At 35.2% G+C, this 19,202-nt stretch overlaps 1 protein-coding gene across 1 annotated transcript; it reads right to left on the reverse strand.

The window, feature by feature from the left end:
* Positions 1 to 970: 970 nt before the first annotated feature.
* Positions 971 to 18,305, reverse strand: YME1L1 (YME1-like 1 ATPase; the record flags this gene model as incomplete). Its single annotated transcript, XM_010142336.1, has 18 exons — positions 971 to 1,323; positions 1,628 to 1,714; positions 2,368 to 2,441; positions 2,542 to 2,668; positions 3,529 to 3,680; positions 4,344 to 4,499; positions 4,817 to 4,929; positions 5,423 to 5,485; positions 5,920 to 6,052; positions 7,333 to 7,485; positions 8,560 to 8,650; positions 9,436 to 9,518; positions 10,311 to 10,418; positions 10,510 to 10,660; positions 11,876 to 11,985; positions 13,672 to 13,770; positions 15,771 to 15,933; positions 18,174 to 18,305. Coding segments are annotated over 18 exons (2,139 nt in total), but the record flags the coding sequence as incomplete, so codon positions are not given.
* Between the last annotated feature and the right edge of the window lie 897 nt (positions 18,306 to 19,202).

The raw sequence follows: 19,202 nt of genomic DNA on the forward strand, positions 1-19,202 counted from the left end.
ATTATGATCAAGATGTGCGACTCCTAAAACCAGTTCCATGAGATGAGAAGAACAGTGGCATATAATTGCTAGCAGTCACACTTGGCTGGAAACTGCTTTTGTTTTCAAAAACTTTTTCTTAATTTTAGAATTTCCAGACGTTTCTGTAAGGGTTGAAAGAAAAGCTTTTATTTCCCTACTTCTACTGTAGAACAGAACTGGGAATGTTATTGGAAACAGCTTCAAACATTTTCTGAATTACTCTAGTGCGAAATACTGTCCTCTTTGAAGAGGTTGTCTCTTGGATTATCAAACGCTTATACATAGTATTAGTAGAAACTAGTTCTGTAGAATCTCCAGCAGTGTAAAAGCACAGTCATCGAAGCATTGTTATCCATCTACTGCAGTAATAATAAAAATCTTAATAATCTTGTCAGCAGCACATCAGAGGTCACAGGTATTTCTCTTATCCCTGCCACAGTTCTGCCCAAAACATGGTCCAAGGAGGCTTAGACATGTTTAGCCTGTTGGTTTTGAATTAGGTTTTCTCTCCCAGCCATACATGTGTGTATTTTAACCCCAAGAGCACTGAAAACAAAACTCACTGATGTTTTTGTCTAACATGGAGCTCCCACAACTCCCTTTAATAATGATGCACTGTGTAGCTGCTTCATTCTTAGAGAAGTTTTGTATTTGTGAATAGCTTCTTTAGAAGTGATCTCTAGCCTCCGAACAGAGTATGAGCATTAGACAGGCTACATACTGCTGTTTTCAAATCCAGCTGTCACTATCCAGAAATCATTCCATAGCACACATGGGGTATCACTTCAAATGCACAGGTAGCAGCAGGATGCAGGAAGCTATACCAAAAGAGACCAGTGTATCTGCATGTTTTTCTTCTCAGCTTCGACATTTGACTAGACCAAAATGCTGAATTTAACCTTGAAAATTATCCATCTGAATAACCTCTTGCGGGAAGAGTATAGAGAGCAGAGGATGAGGAACTTGCTGTATTTTGTGTGTCTTATTCTGATGAGACACAAGAAATAGATGAGTAACAGAAGCTCACAAGAGACAGAATTAAAGAGTCACTAATGCCATACACACATCAGGAAGGGAAAAAAAGGCTATGTTGTTTAAGACTACTGCATTGCTAGATGTACATTCTTCAAATTATCAGCTACTTTATTCCAGAAGTAATCATCTTACTTCTAGTTTTTTCCCCTCTAGAACAATTTGGATTTCTTTGGCATCCAAAGTCTCATATTTCAATAAAGCTTCTGCTAAATTCTTGTGTTCTTTTGCATGAGTCTTCAGGATGTTCTTTGCTCGCTCATACGAGTCCTAATATTTAAAAAAGGTGGAAGGAAGATTTTAACACTTTAGAACAAAACAAATACATTACATTTTAATTTTTTTTTGTAGAACCCAACATCACCAACTTGTCTCTCACTACTTGTTCATGACAATCACCAAAAAGTGTTGATCTGCAGAGATTCAAAGCTGCAGCTACATTAAACATTTGGGAACACTTTCATCCACCTGTGGAGTTTCACCAGCATACACCTCCCAACTGAATAAACAAGTAAGCTGATACTCAACTCATCTCAAAATAAACATATCAGAGTGGAGGGGGAGAGAACCTTACCCGTAAAAGTGTTCTCACTTCCTGTTCAATTGCAGACTGCGTTTCAGGGCTGACTTTCCCTGTATCAGTATACGTCATAACGCCGAGCTGAAACAACCACAACAAAAGCGTCTTTATCTTGCCACTGTTGCATTAAACATAAAACGGCTTAACACTTAAAACACTGTAAAAGCTTCACCACCTTATTGCTTCTATGTGCAAATAAAAATCACTAAATATTTACTGAAGTACTTGCAACAGGAGCAAAAGAAGCCGCCTATTCATCAACTACATAGTCACTGCAGAGTTCTATTATTTCAAGAGGTCACAGTACAGATTCTGATTAAACATTTTCTTATTTAAAAAGCAAAACAAAATCCCTAGACTATTAACACTTGGTGGGTAATAAAGATGACTACAGCAGTTTCTCAGAAGTCTAGAAGAGTCAGTGCTGTCATCCCCCTACCAAACCCCACGATTATCCTCAATTCCAAAACGTTTGGTTTTATTAGGAACATTTTCTGCAAACATTAGTAACTTTCAAGGCAATTTTGAGGTGAAGATCTTGCCAGTTAGGTTTTAAACTGTCAAATATACAGGTTTTCTGGTTGAGTTCTCTACAGCAAGGCCAGTCATAAGGCTTAGTTTCTTTTTTGCCAGAACTTAGACTCTGCGATCACTGACAGCCAAATGCTGAATTTCGTTGCAGAACATAACATTTCTTTATACCATTATAAATATTTAAGAATTGATGATACTACCTTCTCGCTCATTCCAAATCTAGTCACCATCAGTTTTGCAATTTTAGTAGCATTGTCGAAATCACTGGAAGCACCTAGATAGGAAACAGATTTAAGTTACATCATTGAAAGTGAGTTAAACTTGCCAGTCGACAAGCTTTGATCAAAAATTCTTTTAACTGCCCATCAGCTGACCTGTAGTGATGTGATCACTTCCAAATATGAGCTCTTCTGCTGCTCTTCCTCCCATACAGACATCCATCTGTGCAAGCAACTGGGATCTAGTTTCACTCCACCTGTCATTTTCTGGGAGCAAAGATACCTGTAGAGATACAGAACTGTGGTCAGGTAACAGTAAAACACTGAAATACTGAAACAATCTGAAAAATATTCTTGTTATATCTAAAGCAGATATAAAGGCTTTTACGCAACAATTTTAATGCGCTGGGCCTCCTCCTAGTCCCTGCATTCATCAGGTTTGCTTGGAGGTGCTTAGTCTATCAGCTCAAATAGCCTCCTACAGGCCAGGAGCACCACATAGAATTAAGCAACTTAAAGCTACCACCAGAAGAAACAGAACAATCTATTCTACCCATTTCTCCTGTTCCCTCCACTTGTACCGAGCACAAATCAACTTGCCAGGAGATTCAGGCCAGGATTCTTTAACTGAAGACATTAACTTGGATGAAGTTCAACAGAAACAGAAATATTTTTCTGTTCAAATGCTTGGCAGCTAAAGGCAGAATAGAAAAACTTTGGGATATCTATGCTAGAAACAAGGTAGTTAACCGACTAGGTTTAGAAAAAGTCACACTGAACAAAGAACAACTTGAACAAGGATGTTTGTGTTACAAATAGAGTTGAGGAAAGCTTCTACAGCCCAGTCCTTTAGACATCCTTCAATGTTTCACTGCTGGGTACTATTTTAACTGCAGCAGATTCAAACATACTTACATTTCTTTCCTTGTATATGTGAACTATTATACTAGCATATGCTATTCTATTTCGAAATGAAGGAAGAAAGCTTTTTGTCACACAGAAAAGACGTCCAGTGAGTTTCCCAAGAGATTACACATAACTGAGTATTTCAACATACTACAATAAGCATTAAAATTACAACAAACAGCAATGCTGGCAAATTCCTCGACAACATTAAACCAACAAAGTTCTAGCAATACTCACATGCCCAAGTGTCGTTCCTCGTGTCATGATTGTAGCCTTGTTGATCGGCATTGCATCCTTAGTATAATATGCAATGATAGCATGTCCAGATTCATGGTAAGCAGTGATGGTTTTGTTTTTTTCATCAATTTCTACACTTCTACGTTCAGGTCCTTAAATAGAAGAACATTAAATAAACTTTTTGTACTGCTGATCACCACAACCCACACATTACATATCCTCAGAAAAAGCACCAAGCAGCTGAGGAACAGCATGCAAACACAATTAACTAACAGTCATCAAGGGCAAAATGTTTACAATTAAGATTCTAATGTTTAAAATGGATCTCAAGATACTCCACGGACAGGTTGTTTTTAAAGGAATTAATTTAATACGCAGTCTAGTATCTGAGAAAATTCCACTTCTTCTCTCAAGTTTGGACAGACCAGACTTTAAGCATATGTCTCAGGTATCTGTGTTATGACATGACAAGTTCCACGTTCCTGGTCATTTATTCTCTCCCTTCTTTTAGGAGTAAGAAGGGCAATAGCAAGAAATCAAGCCTGTGTCTTCCTCTAGTTTGAAGTATTACATGCATCATTTTTCATTCTAAATAAGCATCAAGTCTTAAAGAATTTCTTCCATCTAGATTAATTATACATATCACTCTCCAGCCTCAAAAGGTCCTACTTAGAATTAAACAACAGGAGACTTTTTAAAACAAACCAACCAACCAAAAAAACAGATAAAATACTTCTTTCCGTTAAAGTCACAATCACACAAGAAAACCCCTGTGTACTGTAACATATATGTATGTTGTTCGTGTAAAATCCTACCCATTAGTATTTTGTCCTTGGAGAATTCTAGCTCTTTCATGGTTACCATATCTTTTCCATCAACAGCTGCCTTCAAGGCAGCTTGATTTACAAGATTCTCAAGCTCTGCTCCAGAAAATCCTACCGTGCCTCGTGCAATTATTTCAGGATCGACAGCTGTGGGGAAACACAAACTTGTCATTAGGGTCCATATTGCTCATGAAAAAGCTTGTATCATGAAGAAATGTCAATAAATGATTGGATAACGTTCTATTAAAAATAATGCATTAAACAAAAAAATTGTGGTTTTAGAAGAAAAGTACCCTAATTCTTAAGGTACTATGAACTGTTGGGGACTAGAAAGAAACACTGCAAACTAGACAATTTTTATGTTCTTTTCTGAGACACAAGGTATTAGCCACAATTGCTGATGGAATAAGGGACAGTTAAAAAACTGTTACATAGAAAGATATTACAGAGAAGTATTTACTTACATGGATCATACTTTATTTTATTAAGGTACCACTTCAGAATTTCTGTACGACCTCTTACATCAGGCTTGGGAACAGTAACTTGCATATCAAAGCGACCAGGACGTATTAAAGCACTAAGGGAAGAGATAATACATTGACATAAAAATGCTGGAGTCAACTGCTCTAAGGATGTATATAAGGAACAAAAATCCATCTGATATATCTAAAGACATCTACATAGACTATACCTGGTACACAGATGCAAAAAAATCCATTTTTCTTATTTGTATGTAAAAAGACAGATAAAAGATGCTTATTACCAACCCATTTTAAAGGTGTTTTTGCATTTGAAAACGTTGCATTCTGAACAAGGAATGCAGCTGGTCAATTGAAGTAGAAAAACATCCAGAAATGTTGGATGTTTAGAAGCATGTTACTTATTTCTCCATATTTAATGCAACATCTTAAATGCCAAAAACTGGTCAATACGCGTAATTTTTAACAGGGGGAAAAAACCCCAGTTCAAACACTGTAATAGCTGAAGATTATCACAAGCAACTTTGTTGTTGCAGTTTTGATTTTGTTTGTTTGTTAATACATACTCTGTAAAAAATACATTATACTCACTTATCTAATGCTTCAGGGAAGTTTGTTGCACCAATAATAACAACACCTTCATTAGGTTTAAAGCTGTATGGGGAAAAAAGGGTGAGGGTTTTTTTTGAGAAAGAATTTACACCTTTTTTCGTCAATAACTACTTCTATTTCTTATTTCAGATGACCTCAACTGACCAGTCAAAAACATGCTATCAAACCACATGTGATCCAAGAATGACCACATTTAACCCAACAACTGATTAAAGACATGCCCTGATCTTAGAGTTAGCGTCTTCCTTTATATATACAGCCAGCCTAAAAGAAATGAGAAAGTATTTAAGCTAATTGCAGCTACTGTGCTACTACAACTCAAAAGCTTCTATATTCTTTACAGTAAGGCCATCAATGGTACTGCTGGCAGTACTAAAAAAGTGGTCATAAAATCATCTTAAATTCATATCCTTAAAAGCATTACCAAAAAATACGAAACCCAAAGCTGTCTGTGCCCTCAGGATCCATATATTTACCCATCCATTTCAGCAAGAAGTTGATTAATGGTCTGTCTTGAATAGGGATGCATTGGAGATTCAATTCTCTTCCCACCAACAGAGTCTAACTCATCAATAAATATAACACATGGTGCATTTGCTTTTGCTTCCCCTGACAAAAGGAAAATAGCAGAAGGACACTTAAACCACACAAAGGAACACAGCATATCATGTAATTGAGGCTTCTACTATTTCTAATACTGGTATTATAAAGTGTTCTATTAGACACCAGAACCAGTTCTATTCTCACCAGAACTGTCTTGATTCTAGCCTAAAAAAATTGAAACAGATTCTTGAAATAAAGCGATACAAAGAAAAGCAAGATTCTTCATATCCACTTCAGCTTATTATGCTACAGGAAATGACTAGTAGAATAGAATTAGAAATTTATTGCAGTTTCTATCAACTCCCTATATTTCATAGGCTTGGGTAAAGAACATTGACTTGTTAAATAAAAATAGTATGAAATGTGATAGCTCTAAATGGTAACCTTTTTTAACAGAACCTGCTTGTTATGTAACAGTGGAGACCTCACCCTCAAGTTCACAAAATAAAAATGCTACAATAAACTAAATTAGATAAACCATCAACTGGTATATGCATACCACGATGCAACTTATCCCACCCAGCTAGACATATCTGTACATAAATATCAATGTTACAAGCCAGTCATCTAAACTTCTGTAGCCAACAGAAAGAAATGTACATTTTAAAGTACAATACATTACATCTTGCATCCCTTCCTTGTGAAGCAAGTCATATTTCTTCTACAAATGCAACTATGTTCTACACTGACATGCCTGACACTATCAAGCTTCCATTTAAGAGAGAAGCTGGATTTCTCCCTCCCCAGTAGTATTTATTTTTATAAAAACAGAAGTCTCTTCTGTCAATGTTATCAATCTAAACATTAATTTTGTAAGTTCCATTATAATGCCCTTTATTCTGGGCCTGTTGGTGGGTGTGAGAAAGGAAATCTCAGCTTTGTGCTAACTTGTGATGCTGTAAAGCTCTCATTCAGATTTTTAAAAAAACATATATAAAAATTGAGGAAAGTAATTAAGAAGGTTAACATAATTTAATTCATATTTACAGCAATCTATGTATGACAGTACAATTTCAAACATTCCATTTAGTTTATAGGACATTACATTTCTAATTAAATTACTTCTCCCTGGGAGTGCTGTAACATCAGTTAAAATTTTTGCTACAATTTTGTCTGAGTACAGCTAAGTGACCTTCAGACAATTCTGAGATTTACCTACACAATTAAAAGTTTTATTTATTAGCCTCATACACTACTACTTTCCGGTAAGCAGAATTGTACCTAAAACTCAAACAGTGAATACTTAATCTCGCATGCAATTTCAAAACCACAGATATTTAACTTACTGAATAGGCTTCGGATGCGACTAGCTCCTACACCGACAAACATCTCATCAAACTCCGATCCAGATGCGTAATAAAATGGAACGTCAGCTTCACCAGCTACAGCCCGTGCAAGAAGAGTTTTACCAGTACCAGGTGGTCCAACTAACAGAATACCTAAAAAGACAAACAAAACCACAAATAAAAACAAACCCAACAAACCCACCAAACCCACACAGTCGTCTTATACAAGTACTGTTTCTTTCATGCATTAGAAGAAATAATTTATGGTTGGGTTCAAAAAGCTGTTCACATCCCATTTCAGATACTGCTCATTATTTGCAGTCTGAAGAAGCAACTTGTAACAGACCTTGATACACTCTGATCCATAATTAAACAACAAAAACTTGGAAGGCTATTAAATAGAAACAGAAGCCTGAAATATTCTACAAAATTACTGTAGAGTTTAGCAGTTGAATCCCTAACAGTGTCTTCTTCAACCTGTCATTTTTCCAGCCATTTCTAAAAGTGGAATTTTTTTTTTTTTTTACTTAAATCATTCTAGGTAATTGACACTAACAGGAAACAGACTTACCAGATTTATGTATTTCAGCTTCACTGGGCCTTCTACTATGACCAAGCTTAATCATCCTTTTAAATTAAAACATTTGTTTCTAAACTGTCTAAAGCAGACAGCAAGCACTAAAGGTGCTTAAGGCCGTATGGAAGAAATAAAGGCCTTTTAAGAGTTCAGTTACACACATACCCCCTCCCTTCAAGATAAAGAACTACCGTATATTAGTTCAGTGTCTAAAGAAAGCACAGTAAGTTTTGCCTAACCCCCACATATTCATTCGGATAATAGTTTCAATTTTGGACATTTTTGCATTATGTTGGGTAATTCTTCAAGACTTCTATATCTTTGTCACATGAGAAAAAGTACAGTAGAAGTAGTAAATTTGGTGACAGGAAGCTATTAACTTTTTTAAAAAAGGTATCTTTATAGAGACAGTTAAAGGAGGAGGGGAAAAAAACACCCAAAAGGGACACTTAAAACCACTGAGCTACATAAAGTTCTACTCTTTTAAAAGGCATTAACACCACTTACACCTAACTTCAGCAGTAAATACTTTAATACTGTGTTACATTCAGTGAAAAAGTAAAAGAATTTCTGTAACTTAACGCATCAAAAGATACAAAGATAGCCACGGCTACATATGATTTCCACTTCTGCTGAGCTGTGATTCTTACCTTTTGGAAGTTTACCTCCTAGTACAGTAAATTTATGTGGGTTTTTCAGGAATTCCACAACTTCTTGCAATTCCTGTTTAGCTTCTTCAACCTACACATTAAAAACATGTCACGAAATACAGTTAAGTATTTATAAAACACTGCTTTTTTTTTTTTAGGTGAGTTTTGTATTAGAGACTAAGTCTCTAAATGTATATTGATCAAAAATACACAACAGACAGAAGATAAAAGTGTACCACAGATCTGTGTGGATACTAAGTGTCCACGAGTTTAATTCAACTTATATCCTAGACCTGTCCGTGGGAATTAGTAAACACTGAATAATAGTGAAGGAATAACCGAACACAGTTCAAGATCAGATATGACCAACAGGATAAATAAAGAATATAAAATTCTACACCGGTATAATAGTCTAACTAGTTAAAGAGATTAATTGTATCTATTTGTCCATGGGGAAGGGAACTATCCCATCAGCAGTGACATGCCCACTCCTTTCTGGGAATCAACATGTCTCCTGTCCTAATACAGACATCCAAGAGATGGCACCAAGAAAGAAATGATCAAGTGACATTGCCATTTTCTTGACAATGCACTGGTCAGCTTGTGCAAAAAGTAGATTAACGTGGATACTTATGGCCTCCCTTTTGCTATTCTATCCTTTAAAAATGTGATTCAACAAGATGATGGTGCACCTTTTAAGGTATTAAATGCCACAGAGTCATAAAACAGGAGTGGTTAAAACCTTCCTTGATCCTGGAATGGTCAATATACATAACGCTTCAGACGAAGACATTTTTTGAACAGAGTAAGACATTCTTGAGGCTCACAATGATTTAGTTAAGCAGGAACTCACATACACTTCACTTTTGAACTTACCCCTTTTACATGTTCAAAGGTGACATTTTTCAACTGGATTGGATCAACTGCTGCATCAAAGATACTCGATGTTCGAAAACGTACTAATAGCAAACAGCAGATGAATAACAACAAATTTACACACGAAGTCGTTCAATTCCAAGACTGAACTTTCCACTTGAACGCATACCAAAGCCACTAACTTTACACCTGCCCTTTTGAAAGGGCACATTTCTCTTTACAAGTGGCCAGCAAAAACAACATTTAACAAAAATCTGTTAAATACCTGCAATTAGCGCAATGATATAAGTGCTTTTTAGTCATTTGTAGTTCAGAAAGCCCCACATCCAAAAGCACGTATGCAAAGCTCTCCCTCAGAGTTTCTGCACATACCCTAACTTTCCTAAAACCCCAGTGATAATTTAACATCAAGTTGGAATTTCCCATTTACATTAGCTCAGCCTTTGAACGTTCTGTTATTTCCAACAGATTTCTCAAGATGACAATTCGACATCCAAGCACCTAGTTGCTATAAACTTGACTGCGATTACAATAAAAATCAAATCATTTTCCCTACTGCTGACCTAGATAACACATCATCTAAATACAAAGGCCAATACATAACTAGTGAACAGTCTGACGACTTCTCTGCTTTGTTCCGAAAGAATTAAAATAATTATACTAAGGGACAACTTTTTTGTCTCCATAAAGATTTTGTGACACTATTGCCTGAGATGCTGTAGCCAAAAGCAGTACTTAATTCTTCTCTTTCATTAGTACATTGAAATGCTATCCTAAAAACAATCATAATGTCAAAACACAAATCATTTGTGCTAAATCTGCTGAAAGAAATGAGACAAGTGAAACAATGCAGGGGAAAAAAAAAGTTAACTAACCAGCATCAGAAAAGGAACCTTTCCCAGGTAAAAATGAAGAATATACAGCAAGATAAAAACAAAGAACGAAGAGAAAGAAAGAAAGCAAGCGTGATCTTCTTAAAGAATCTGTAAAAGAAAACAAAAAAAGTTTTAATATGGGCTGAAATAAATTACTTTCTGCATGCAAAGACAAGATAAATGAACTAAAACAACTTACCAAGCGTTTTTTGCAGGAATACCTGTGCTTTCAAAAAGCCTTCTGCAAAACCAGTTTTAAAAGCATCCTGGTGTGCCTCTGGGATGTTTTTTGTTTTCATTAGTGCATCTAAGCTTTCAACATCAATTCTTCGCTTTCTCAGGATGAAGCCCTAAAATATTTTCCACAGCAACGTTAGTATACACTAAGTTTTGATAGATAATTAACTTACTACCTGGCTAGCACGGGTGAGGGAGGGAAAAACAATGCATCATATAATTCACGTGCTATGGAGTTACACAGCACAGGGGAGTAGCTTGAGTGTGGAATCACAATGGTTCCAGCAGGGATACCCTGATTTTTGCTGAACAGTTCAGGTTCAGGTTCCTCTTCATACCCAGTTCCAAACAGAAAACACAGCCTAAGGCAGATTTGTACACAGCTAGCTTTGTACACTGGATTCAGAGGGAGTTGTTAGCTTAATATTTTTTGCTTCATGAAATCAATTTAAATATTTCACATTTGGAATTAATTTTGTAAGTACAGTTTTGATAGAGCTTGACCAAATACATCTCACATGCCCTACCAAATTTAAGAGCAGCACTGCATGGAGCTAGCTCTGGTTTATCTTCATCCACAGTATACCTACTCCATAAATAAAATAAACCATATATGCCTAGAAGAAGTGGAGAGTTCAAAGCTAATTTATACAGACAATAAAATCAAATCCTTTAATTAGCCCATGTCTATAAAACCAAATAGAAGCAAAGAGTACAGAGGTCAACTTGGCTTTGCTATCTCAAGCCTAGATAGTATTTGTTGAATTATAAGTACACATGTGAGTTTGTAACACACAAAAATGCAAAGTTTGCAATTGTTGTATCTTAAAAATACACACCACAAGTAAATCTATCTTCTTAAAACATCAATCACATGCTGAACTGCTTGAAAAAATACACATTCTTGTATGTTAAAGTAGCTGTATTTGTTTAAACAAATACTTCATTTGACTCCAAGCTATTTTTAACAAAGCCACAAAAACAATTCAAAGTTTTATTTCTAGACTTTAAAAACGATTTTTATACTTGGAAAATACTCTTCTAAAAAAATTAAATAAATCTTTATATTGATGATATATGAACCGTATCTGTGTATTACAAAGGCCTGTATCTGTTGTAGTTTCCATGGAAATAAATAGGAGGCTTTACCTTTGGACTGACATATGTAGTAGGAAAACACAGCATGTTGACATTAGCTCAAGTTTCAAAATTAAGAAATTTTCACACTAGCAGAACAAAACATGTTTGGTAAATTGTGCAGCTTCATTCAAGAGGAAGACATGGTCTGAATAAGCCCAAAACAACTTCATAATGCTACTCATACTTACCTTCAAAAGTGAAGAAAGTGAACTTTTTGTTTCTGTGAATTGTTCAGATGTTGACTGCAGACGTCTTGCTCTTGATCTTAAAGTCTTAAAGTTCCGTGATTGTATGTAAACTTAAAGTAGTAATAATAAATTAAGTTAAAAATTATCCATTACAACCACAAAAAAAAGGCCCAAGAAATTTCAGAAACTATTACATGAAAAAGACTATCACGAGTGAACTGAATATAATCTTCCCAACATATCCACAGTAGCAAGTGAAGAGCATTGCAAACAGCAATCTGTTTAAAACGCCTACCCAAAAAAGTGAAAACCAGAAAACTGTATGAAGAACACTTCTGGATATAATAATAATAATTTATTAGTTTACTTGTCCAGTTTAAGTACTGTAAATGAATAGTTATGTGATCATGAACCATCTTCGTAATCTGAACTTGCAAGCAAACTGCTTACTGTTTCACAATATATTGTTCCCATACCTTTTTTTTGTTAAAATAATCATGAGTTCACACTGTGAACTATAGATAATTAGCCAACCCTATCACCATCTCATGGAACAGAAGAGACATATAGCTGAATTAAATCCAGGCGGGCTGACAAACATGAAAAATTCAGAAGCTAATCCAGAAGGATGGGAATGAAGGTTCCTGATTAAGATAAACTTTGTCTAAAAGCTCAGCTGATAAGGTGCCCTGAAGACAACTGGAATGGCTCAGGCGTCTTGTTAACTTAGAAAATGACAAAGAAATGAGACCATGTAAACATGGTGAGCTTGTAGCACTATGTTCTATCACATCAGAAACCCTGTGATGGAAATTTTATCACATACATCACAAAAGCCAAGAATATTTATCTTCTTCTTCCACTACTATGTTTTAAAATAATCACCAATACCAATGAACTAAGTAGTTTTAACTAAGCCTTCTGTTACAGAATAGCTCCAGATAAAATGAACTTCTGGAGATGATCTAATTTCAACATCAGGTCAGACAGCTCTAGACCTTGCCCAGCTCAATTCTGAAAGCCTCCAAGAATTAAGATAACACAACCCCTCTGGACAATTTTTTAGAGCTTTGCCATTTTCATTATGAAAATTTTCCAACAAGAAATTCTTTGCTTTTAATTGTAATTGTTGCCTCTGAGGTATTCAAGAGAAGGGTAACTAATGTCTCCAACGGCAATTAAATAACTTCTTGCCTTCTCTTCTCCTAGCTTTAAAACCCCTCAGATCCTTCAGCTTCCCCCATACATTAAATGCTCAAAAAACTGCACCGTTGCTTGTGGCCCATCACTAGGCAATCTCCATTTGTCAGCACCTCTCTCTTAACGATGGGATACAAAACCAGACACAGTACCAGATGTAGTATCAGAAGAACTGAAGACCTGAACTCCCTAAGCTCCTGAATACGTTCTTGGTAATGCAGCCCTGTTGTTACCCACCATACACCCAGAAGTAGTTTAAATCAGTCACCAAACACCATATAGTTCACGTGGACGAATACTAGAGTCAACATATTTAGATTCTCAAAAGCAGTCAGCTCCTCTATCATCTTTTAAGAATATGATCCACAAATACTTAACATGATTCTATAGTTACACCATGTTTACTAACTTAATTCTGGAAACATACTACTAAAATGCAAAAAGAACTTCATGATTTAAAGTTTTAATATCAACAGAAAGTTCCTTCTGGAAGTTTACTGGTATTTCCTGAGTGACATCTGAGACAAAAGTAAAAACACTTTCCCAGAATAAAAAGTTACTCTAGAAATTACAAACAGTGTAGTTTACTGGTTTACCTGGCCAACTCCGAACATCTGAACAGAAGTTTTGAAGTGGATTAGGATGCTGTCTGTACAAACACGATGAGCGTAAAGCACTGAAAACATTCACAAAACCTGTAAAAAGATCAAGTAAATTGTAAATACGCCCTATATTAAATGGCACAGGCTGGTTTTCTTTCTTAAATATTAATTCTATTTTACTACTGTCCTTCAGGCATCTGTAATTAAACAAATTAACCATTACCAGAACAAAGACAGTTAACTTCTTTGCATTAACCTATGTCAGGCATTTTGCAATATAGCAGAATTTTTTCTAATTAAAATTTCCAAAAAATATTGGTAGTCAGAATCTTGAATTTGAAGCTGTATCTATGAGGGAAAACTCTGCACATGGGTACAGAGATGAATCAAGTTATCTGGACTGGACAGGAACCCAAAGGCTTTCATGATGCTGAAGGACAAGCACTCAACCAAACTTTCAGTTTCAAAGGCTTTAAAGAACAGATTGCCCATGGGAATTCTAAAACAGACTATGCAAAATGTATGAAAATGTCTTAAACTATATTGTCTATTTAACTGTACAGTCCTCATGCAATACAGAAACAAGAATAAATAAACAAGTAAAAGAGCATCACAGTGGAAAAGTTATTAGCACACTACAGACTGCAAGATAGGAGGACTGTCATTCATTTGTTTAGTTACCAAAAGCTCAAAGAACTCATCTTCATTTAGCAAGTAAGAATTATTTAAGAAACATCAGAGACCTCGGGAAGGAGAGGTAAAAAACGGAGGCCAAGCCTACACATACTGTCTTCCATAGTAATTCAAAAGCTAATGTAATCACAAAGAGGGTGGGGGTTTTGTTGATTTTACGTATTCTGAGGAAGTTAATACATCAATTAGACACTTCTAGGACAGAAAAAAAGAACCCTGAAAGTTCCTACTAAATTTTCTGAAGATACATGGTTGTAGTAGCAGCTTACAAGCCAACAACTGAAATACTGAGGAACTATGGGAAGGAGAAGAGAAAAATTGGCTATTAATTCTACAATGCTGTATATTCCACAATCTTCTACAATACTACATATTGGCTAACCTAATACAACAGAATTATGAACACATTAGTTTTAAAAAATATGTTCTCCTCACTTTATGCACAAGTACACACACAACATATATATATATCAACATTAACAGTCACCCATGGCATGCACTGTCACCTACAGCAGAAGTAGGTTCTTGAAGATTTAGCATCTCCCTGGCCCGTGGCAGTCTTCTACCTGTAACCTTGCCTTTTCAAATGTGAACGAAATAACCACTCTGATGAGCTTCTGTGTTAATCTAAGTATTTGCAAATCTTTTTTTTCATACTTAGGAAACTGTCTCTGGGCTAATTTTTTTATATCTCACATCACAATGCAATTTAATGCTTCTTCTCTAATAGTAGCCCTGAGATATTATTCTAACGCTCCTTCTCCCAATGCTACGTAGGCAGTATCTCAAGTGTCAGCTATATGCTTCTTTTTCTAATACATTCTTGAGTATCTACAATGTCCTTGCTTCCTTTATTTTAGACTAAGTAGAACAGAACATCTTTAACTGTAAGGAACCACTCTTGCTTTATTTCTGCAATTAAATACTCCAGATGGTCTGTTATCAATTTGCCACCCTGAGTTCCATTCTAACTAATGTCCTCAGCTAATGCTGCTTCAAGCAAAAAAGGAATAAATTAATGTAAACTGGAGATGTTCATGACTGTGATACATTAGTAAATTAGCAAAATCTTATTTTTTCTATTTGGTGAAACAAACTGGTGAAAAAATCATAGCTCAGGTTCATCATTAAGGGCAATGCACTTGCACTACAGCTGAGACCACTAAATTTTAAATCTGAATTTGAAGGAACGGTTACAAAATCTGAAATTCCCAAGGTTCGAAAGCACCACTCTACAGACAGCCTACATACGATTAAAAAATAATACATTAATACTTTTTATTAAAGATTTTTTAAACCATGAGTTATCTAGAGCACAAGAGATTAAATTTAAAAAAAATCACTGTGTTCACCTTTATAATCTAAATCAATTCCCGTAAGCGCTTTACTCTGAAACATACCATGCTTATTTTCAAAGAAGGACTCAGCAGAGATGTACGATGTATGCCACTGCGAAGAGACTTTGTTTTCTGCACAGTAGCCAGGAAGCAATCTGTTCACCAAGTCTTTGAACTGGTTAGCTTTCAAATCAGACAATCCCAGGTCTCTTAAATTAAGTACAGACTGCAAAATAGAAATAAGTGTTCAAAATTTACTTAAGATTACCTTAGGAAAAAAAGAATTAAGAATAACTGAAATAACTTTTTGGCTCAATACAGCATCTGTATTTCATAATTGAGGCTGAAATTAAAAAAAATTCTAAATGAAGATAAATGAAAGGACTTGATCAGAGAAAGAACAGTCGCTACTGTCAATGCACAGTAACTTTTTATTTGCACTCATTGGTATTTTCATCCTCACAGCACATTTATGACAAACATATTTTCTTTGTAATTCAGTCTTTTTTTTTTTTCCCTGCTCACAGATTGAAGCAGTCACAGAAAAAAAAAATATGACTCTTCCTACTCTTTATACTAGAGCAAATGGAGAGTGTGAGGGGGAAAAATGTACAGCATTAGCCACCACTTATATTTCATCCAAGTGAGACAACAGCAAAATCCCCCAAAACTCTTTTTTTCTGGCTGGTCCTTTTGCAGCTAGTGCAGATTTAGCAGAAACTATAGTCAGAGTTAAAATCTGAAAAAGCCAGGACATGGGTAGGCACACAATGAAAGGCAAAAGTTTTTAATGGGGAAATGGAATCTGGGATTTCCTACAGAGTGAGGAAACTATGAAGAAATCAAGGAGGTAAGGACATACACTGGAGCTACTAGATGAGTAAACTCGATCAAATTTTAATCGTGTATTTCAGAGACAGGAAAAAATGGAGAGTATGTTTTAAAAATATGTATTGGTTTGGACCTTTTAAAATATCTATTAGCCTTTCAGTATTGCTTTTGCAGTAACGTTTTCTTAGCTGAGAATACTCTAAATCTATTTGCATGAATAATTAGTTTTTGTTTGTTAAAACATTATGGATTGTATTTTTGGTTTTCCTAAATTTTTAGAACAGATTCCTAGAAGCATCCAGAATACCACCATATTCAAAGTTTACAGCTTAAAATGCATCTATCAGGTAAACAGAGTATGCTGTTCTAGCAGATAGAGTAGATTGCTTCTGGTCCATTTACGCTCAATTAAGTATGAATACATTTTTAAACATAATTAGATTTTTTACACATGATTTAAAGGAGTAGATCAAGCCTTCCTACTTCAGCTTAATAATTGCTTGGAAAATTACTGAAATCCTAAGGGGGGCAGAAGACTGAAAAAAGTTTTTCTAAATGTACGTTTGCTGTGACCCTTTAGCAGAGGTTACTACTTCCGAGTACAGATTTAACTTTGCAGCAGAGAGGCCTTACATTCTCAAATAATGATTTTTGCCATTCTAATAGTTCAACTTTGTTCAGTATTAGAACTGCCTGTGGTATGTCAGTATTTACTGATTTAAAATTTGATCTTAACCTTTATTTAAGCTTAGGTTTATTGTAGTCTAATCAACTTGCTTTAAGAACTTTCTTTAAAAATAATTGAGAGATACATTTATCATGCTACGAAGAAGGCAACAGGTGTATAATGAATTAAGGAGAAAATATTAAATGTGAAAAACCCTCTGTATTTAAAGGACAGCACTTTTTTTTTTTGCTGAGTATAAAGACAAATACGGAACTAAAATGAAATGCACTTTTAGTTGAATTCAATAATCCAGGTATCCCGCTGAAATCAGTTTTTATCATCAGAAGCAAAGACAGCAACACAAAAAAACCAAATGGAACAATGGAATTACAACACAGGGATGATCAGTACAATCCATGCCGAGTTCCTAAGTTCTGCAGTTAGTGAAGGGCTCCATGTTTTTCCTCCCAAGTACCTTCTTGGTTATGAAACTTGTTGCAAGAAATGAGTTAAAAGAGAAGCAGCAAGACCTGATACTACTTTGCACTTTCTGTACTTTGATTTTCAATGTGAAGATCAAAAAATATCTAATGATAATGAAAGGCATTTTAATAGAAAAAGAAGAAAAAATATGCAAATATGCTATTTAATCTCTCAAAAACCCTCAACATATTTTAAGTTGAAAGTGAAAACAAATCCCGTCCTCATTTACAAACTGAGACACACATTTACAAATTATTTTTCTTACTAATGAAATACTGTATTTTCATAGAATCCTTACTGCCAAAGCACCAACGGACTGAAGTTCTCTCAAAAAGTTACATTCTGTTTGTTAACATTCTGTTTCATTTTAGTCACATTACACCATTTTATAAAACAAGTCAAATATTGAATTCACTTAAACTGTTATTATTCAGATTTATAAAAGTTAAAAGCAAAACACCACTTCTCCCAAAGGTTTTCAGTACCTCAGTCTTCTGAGAATCATGGTCTGGGGAGGTGTCCCTCTGGACAGGCTGCACAGACGCTGTGTTGGCAGTAGTAGTGGAGCTTTTGGGTGAATGAAAGGCATTGATAAGGTGACTCAAAGGAACAGTAGCCTGGAAGAAAAAAAAAAAAAATAAAATCAGAGAACAATTTAACCTTGATTAAACTATTTAAACATATCTCTATACCTCTAACTTATAATCACATATCTTGTACGACCTTAGCCTCAACATCACAGTGTTAGCTGATACCTCTATTTAAAGAAAAAAGTGAGAAATCAGAAGCTCACAAAGCTTAGGAGAGTTAAAAAAAATAAAAAAAAAAAAAGGGAGGCTACATTTCCTGGTTTTCAAAGATAAGCTTGGTTTAAAGAAAATAAGCACTAGAATTGCAAATATGGAAGTAGGTACAGATCATCAACACTTTGGAGATGCAAAGACTGCCCTCAGTTTGCATTTAAAGACAGTGTTTAGTTACCAAAAAAAAAATAGCCAACTTATAGATTGTTCTCAGCTGAAACAGCAGGGAAACAAAATTGCTACTACACTTCATGTTTCCTTCAGAATATTTTTTCTTTTTTTTTTGTCTCGCTTGTTTGCTGTGTTAGATATGTCCTGTTGCAACCGAATGACAAAACAATAAGGATTATTGTAATATTTGTCAGAAAACAGCAAACTTTACCATCATTTCATGCAAATAAAATACAAAACTTTGTGAAACTGAGTATTCTTCCTTTGTAGTCACCATGTCCTCAGAGTCAATTAACTTATATTCCAATTTTTTTTTCCCCACAGAGCAATAAAGGACACAAAAAAGAAAACACAAACAATATGGGCAGAGAAAGATAGGAAAAACAATAGCAAACAACTTCTATACTGAAAAGTCTGCAAGTGGACACAATCTCTTTCAATGTTTTAAACCTCTTTATAGTTACTCCCATTTGGGAATTTTCTCTTCTTTTGAAGAAGTGTTCACTTAAAATAATCCTGAACCGGTCTTGGGGTCCACCA

The sequence above is a fragment of the Buceros rhinoceros genome, unplaced genomic scaffold, assembly GCF_000710305.1.
Source record: "Buceros rhinoceros silvestris isolate BGI_N320 unplaced genomic scaffold, ASM71030v1 scaffold9598, whole genome shotgun sequence".
Lineage (NCBI taxonomy): Eukaryota > Metazoa > Chordata > Aves > Bucerotiformes > Bucerotidae > Buceros > Buceros rhinoceros.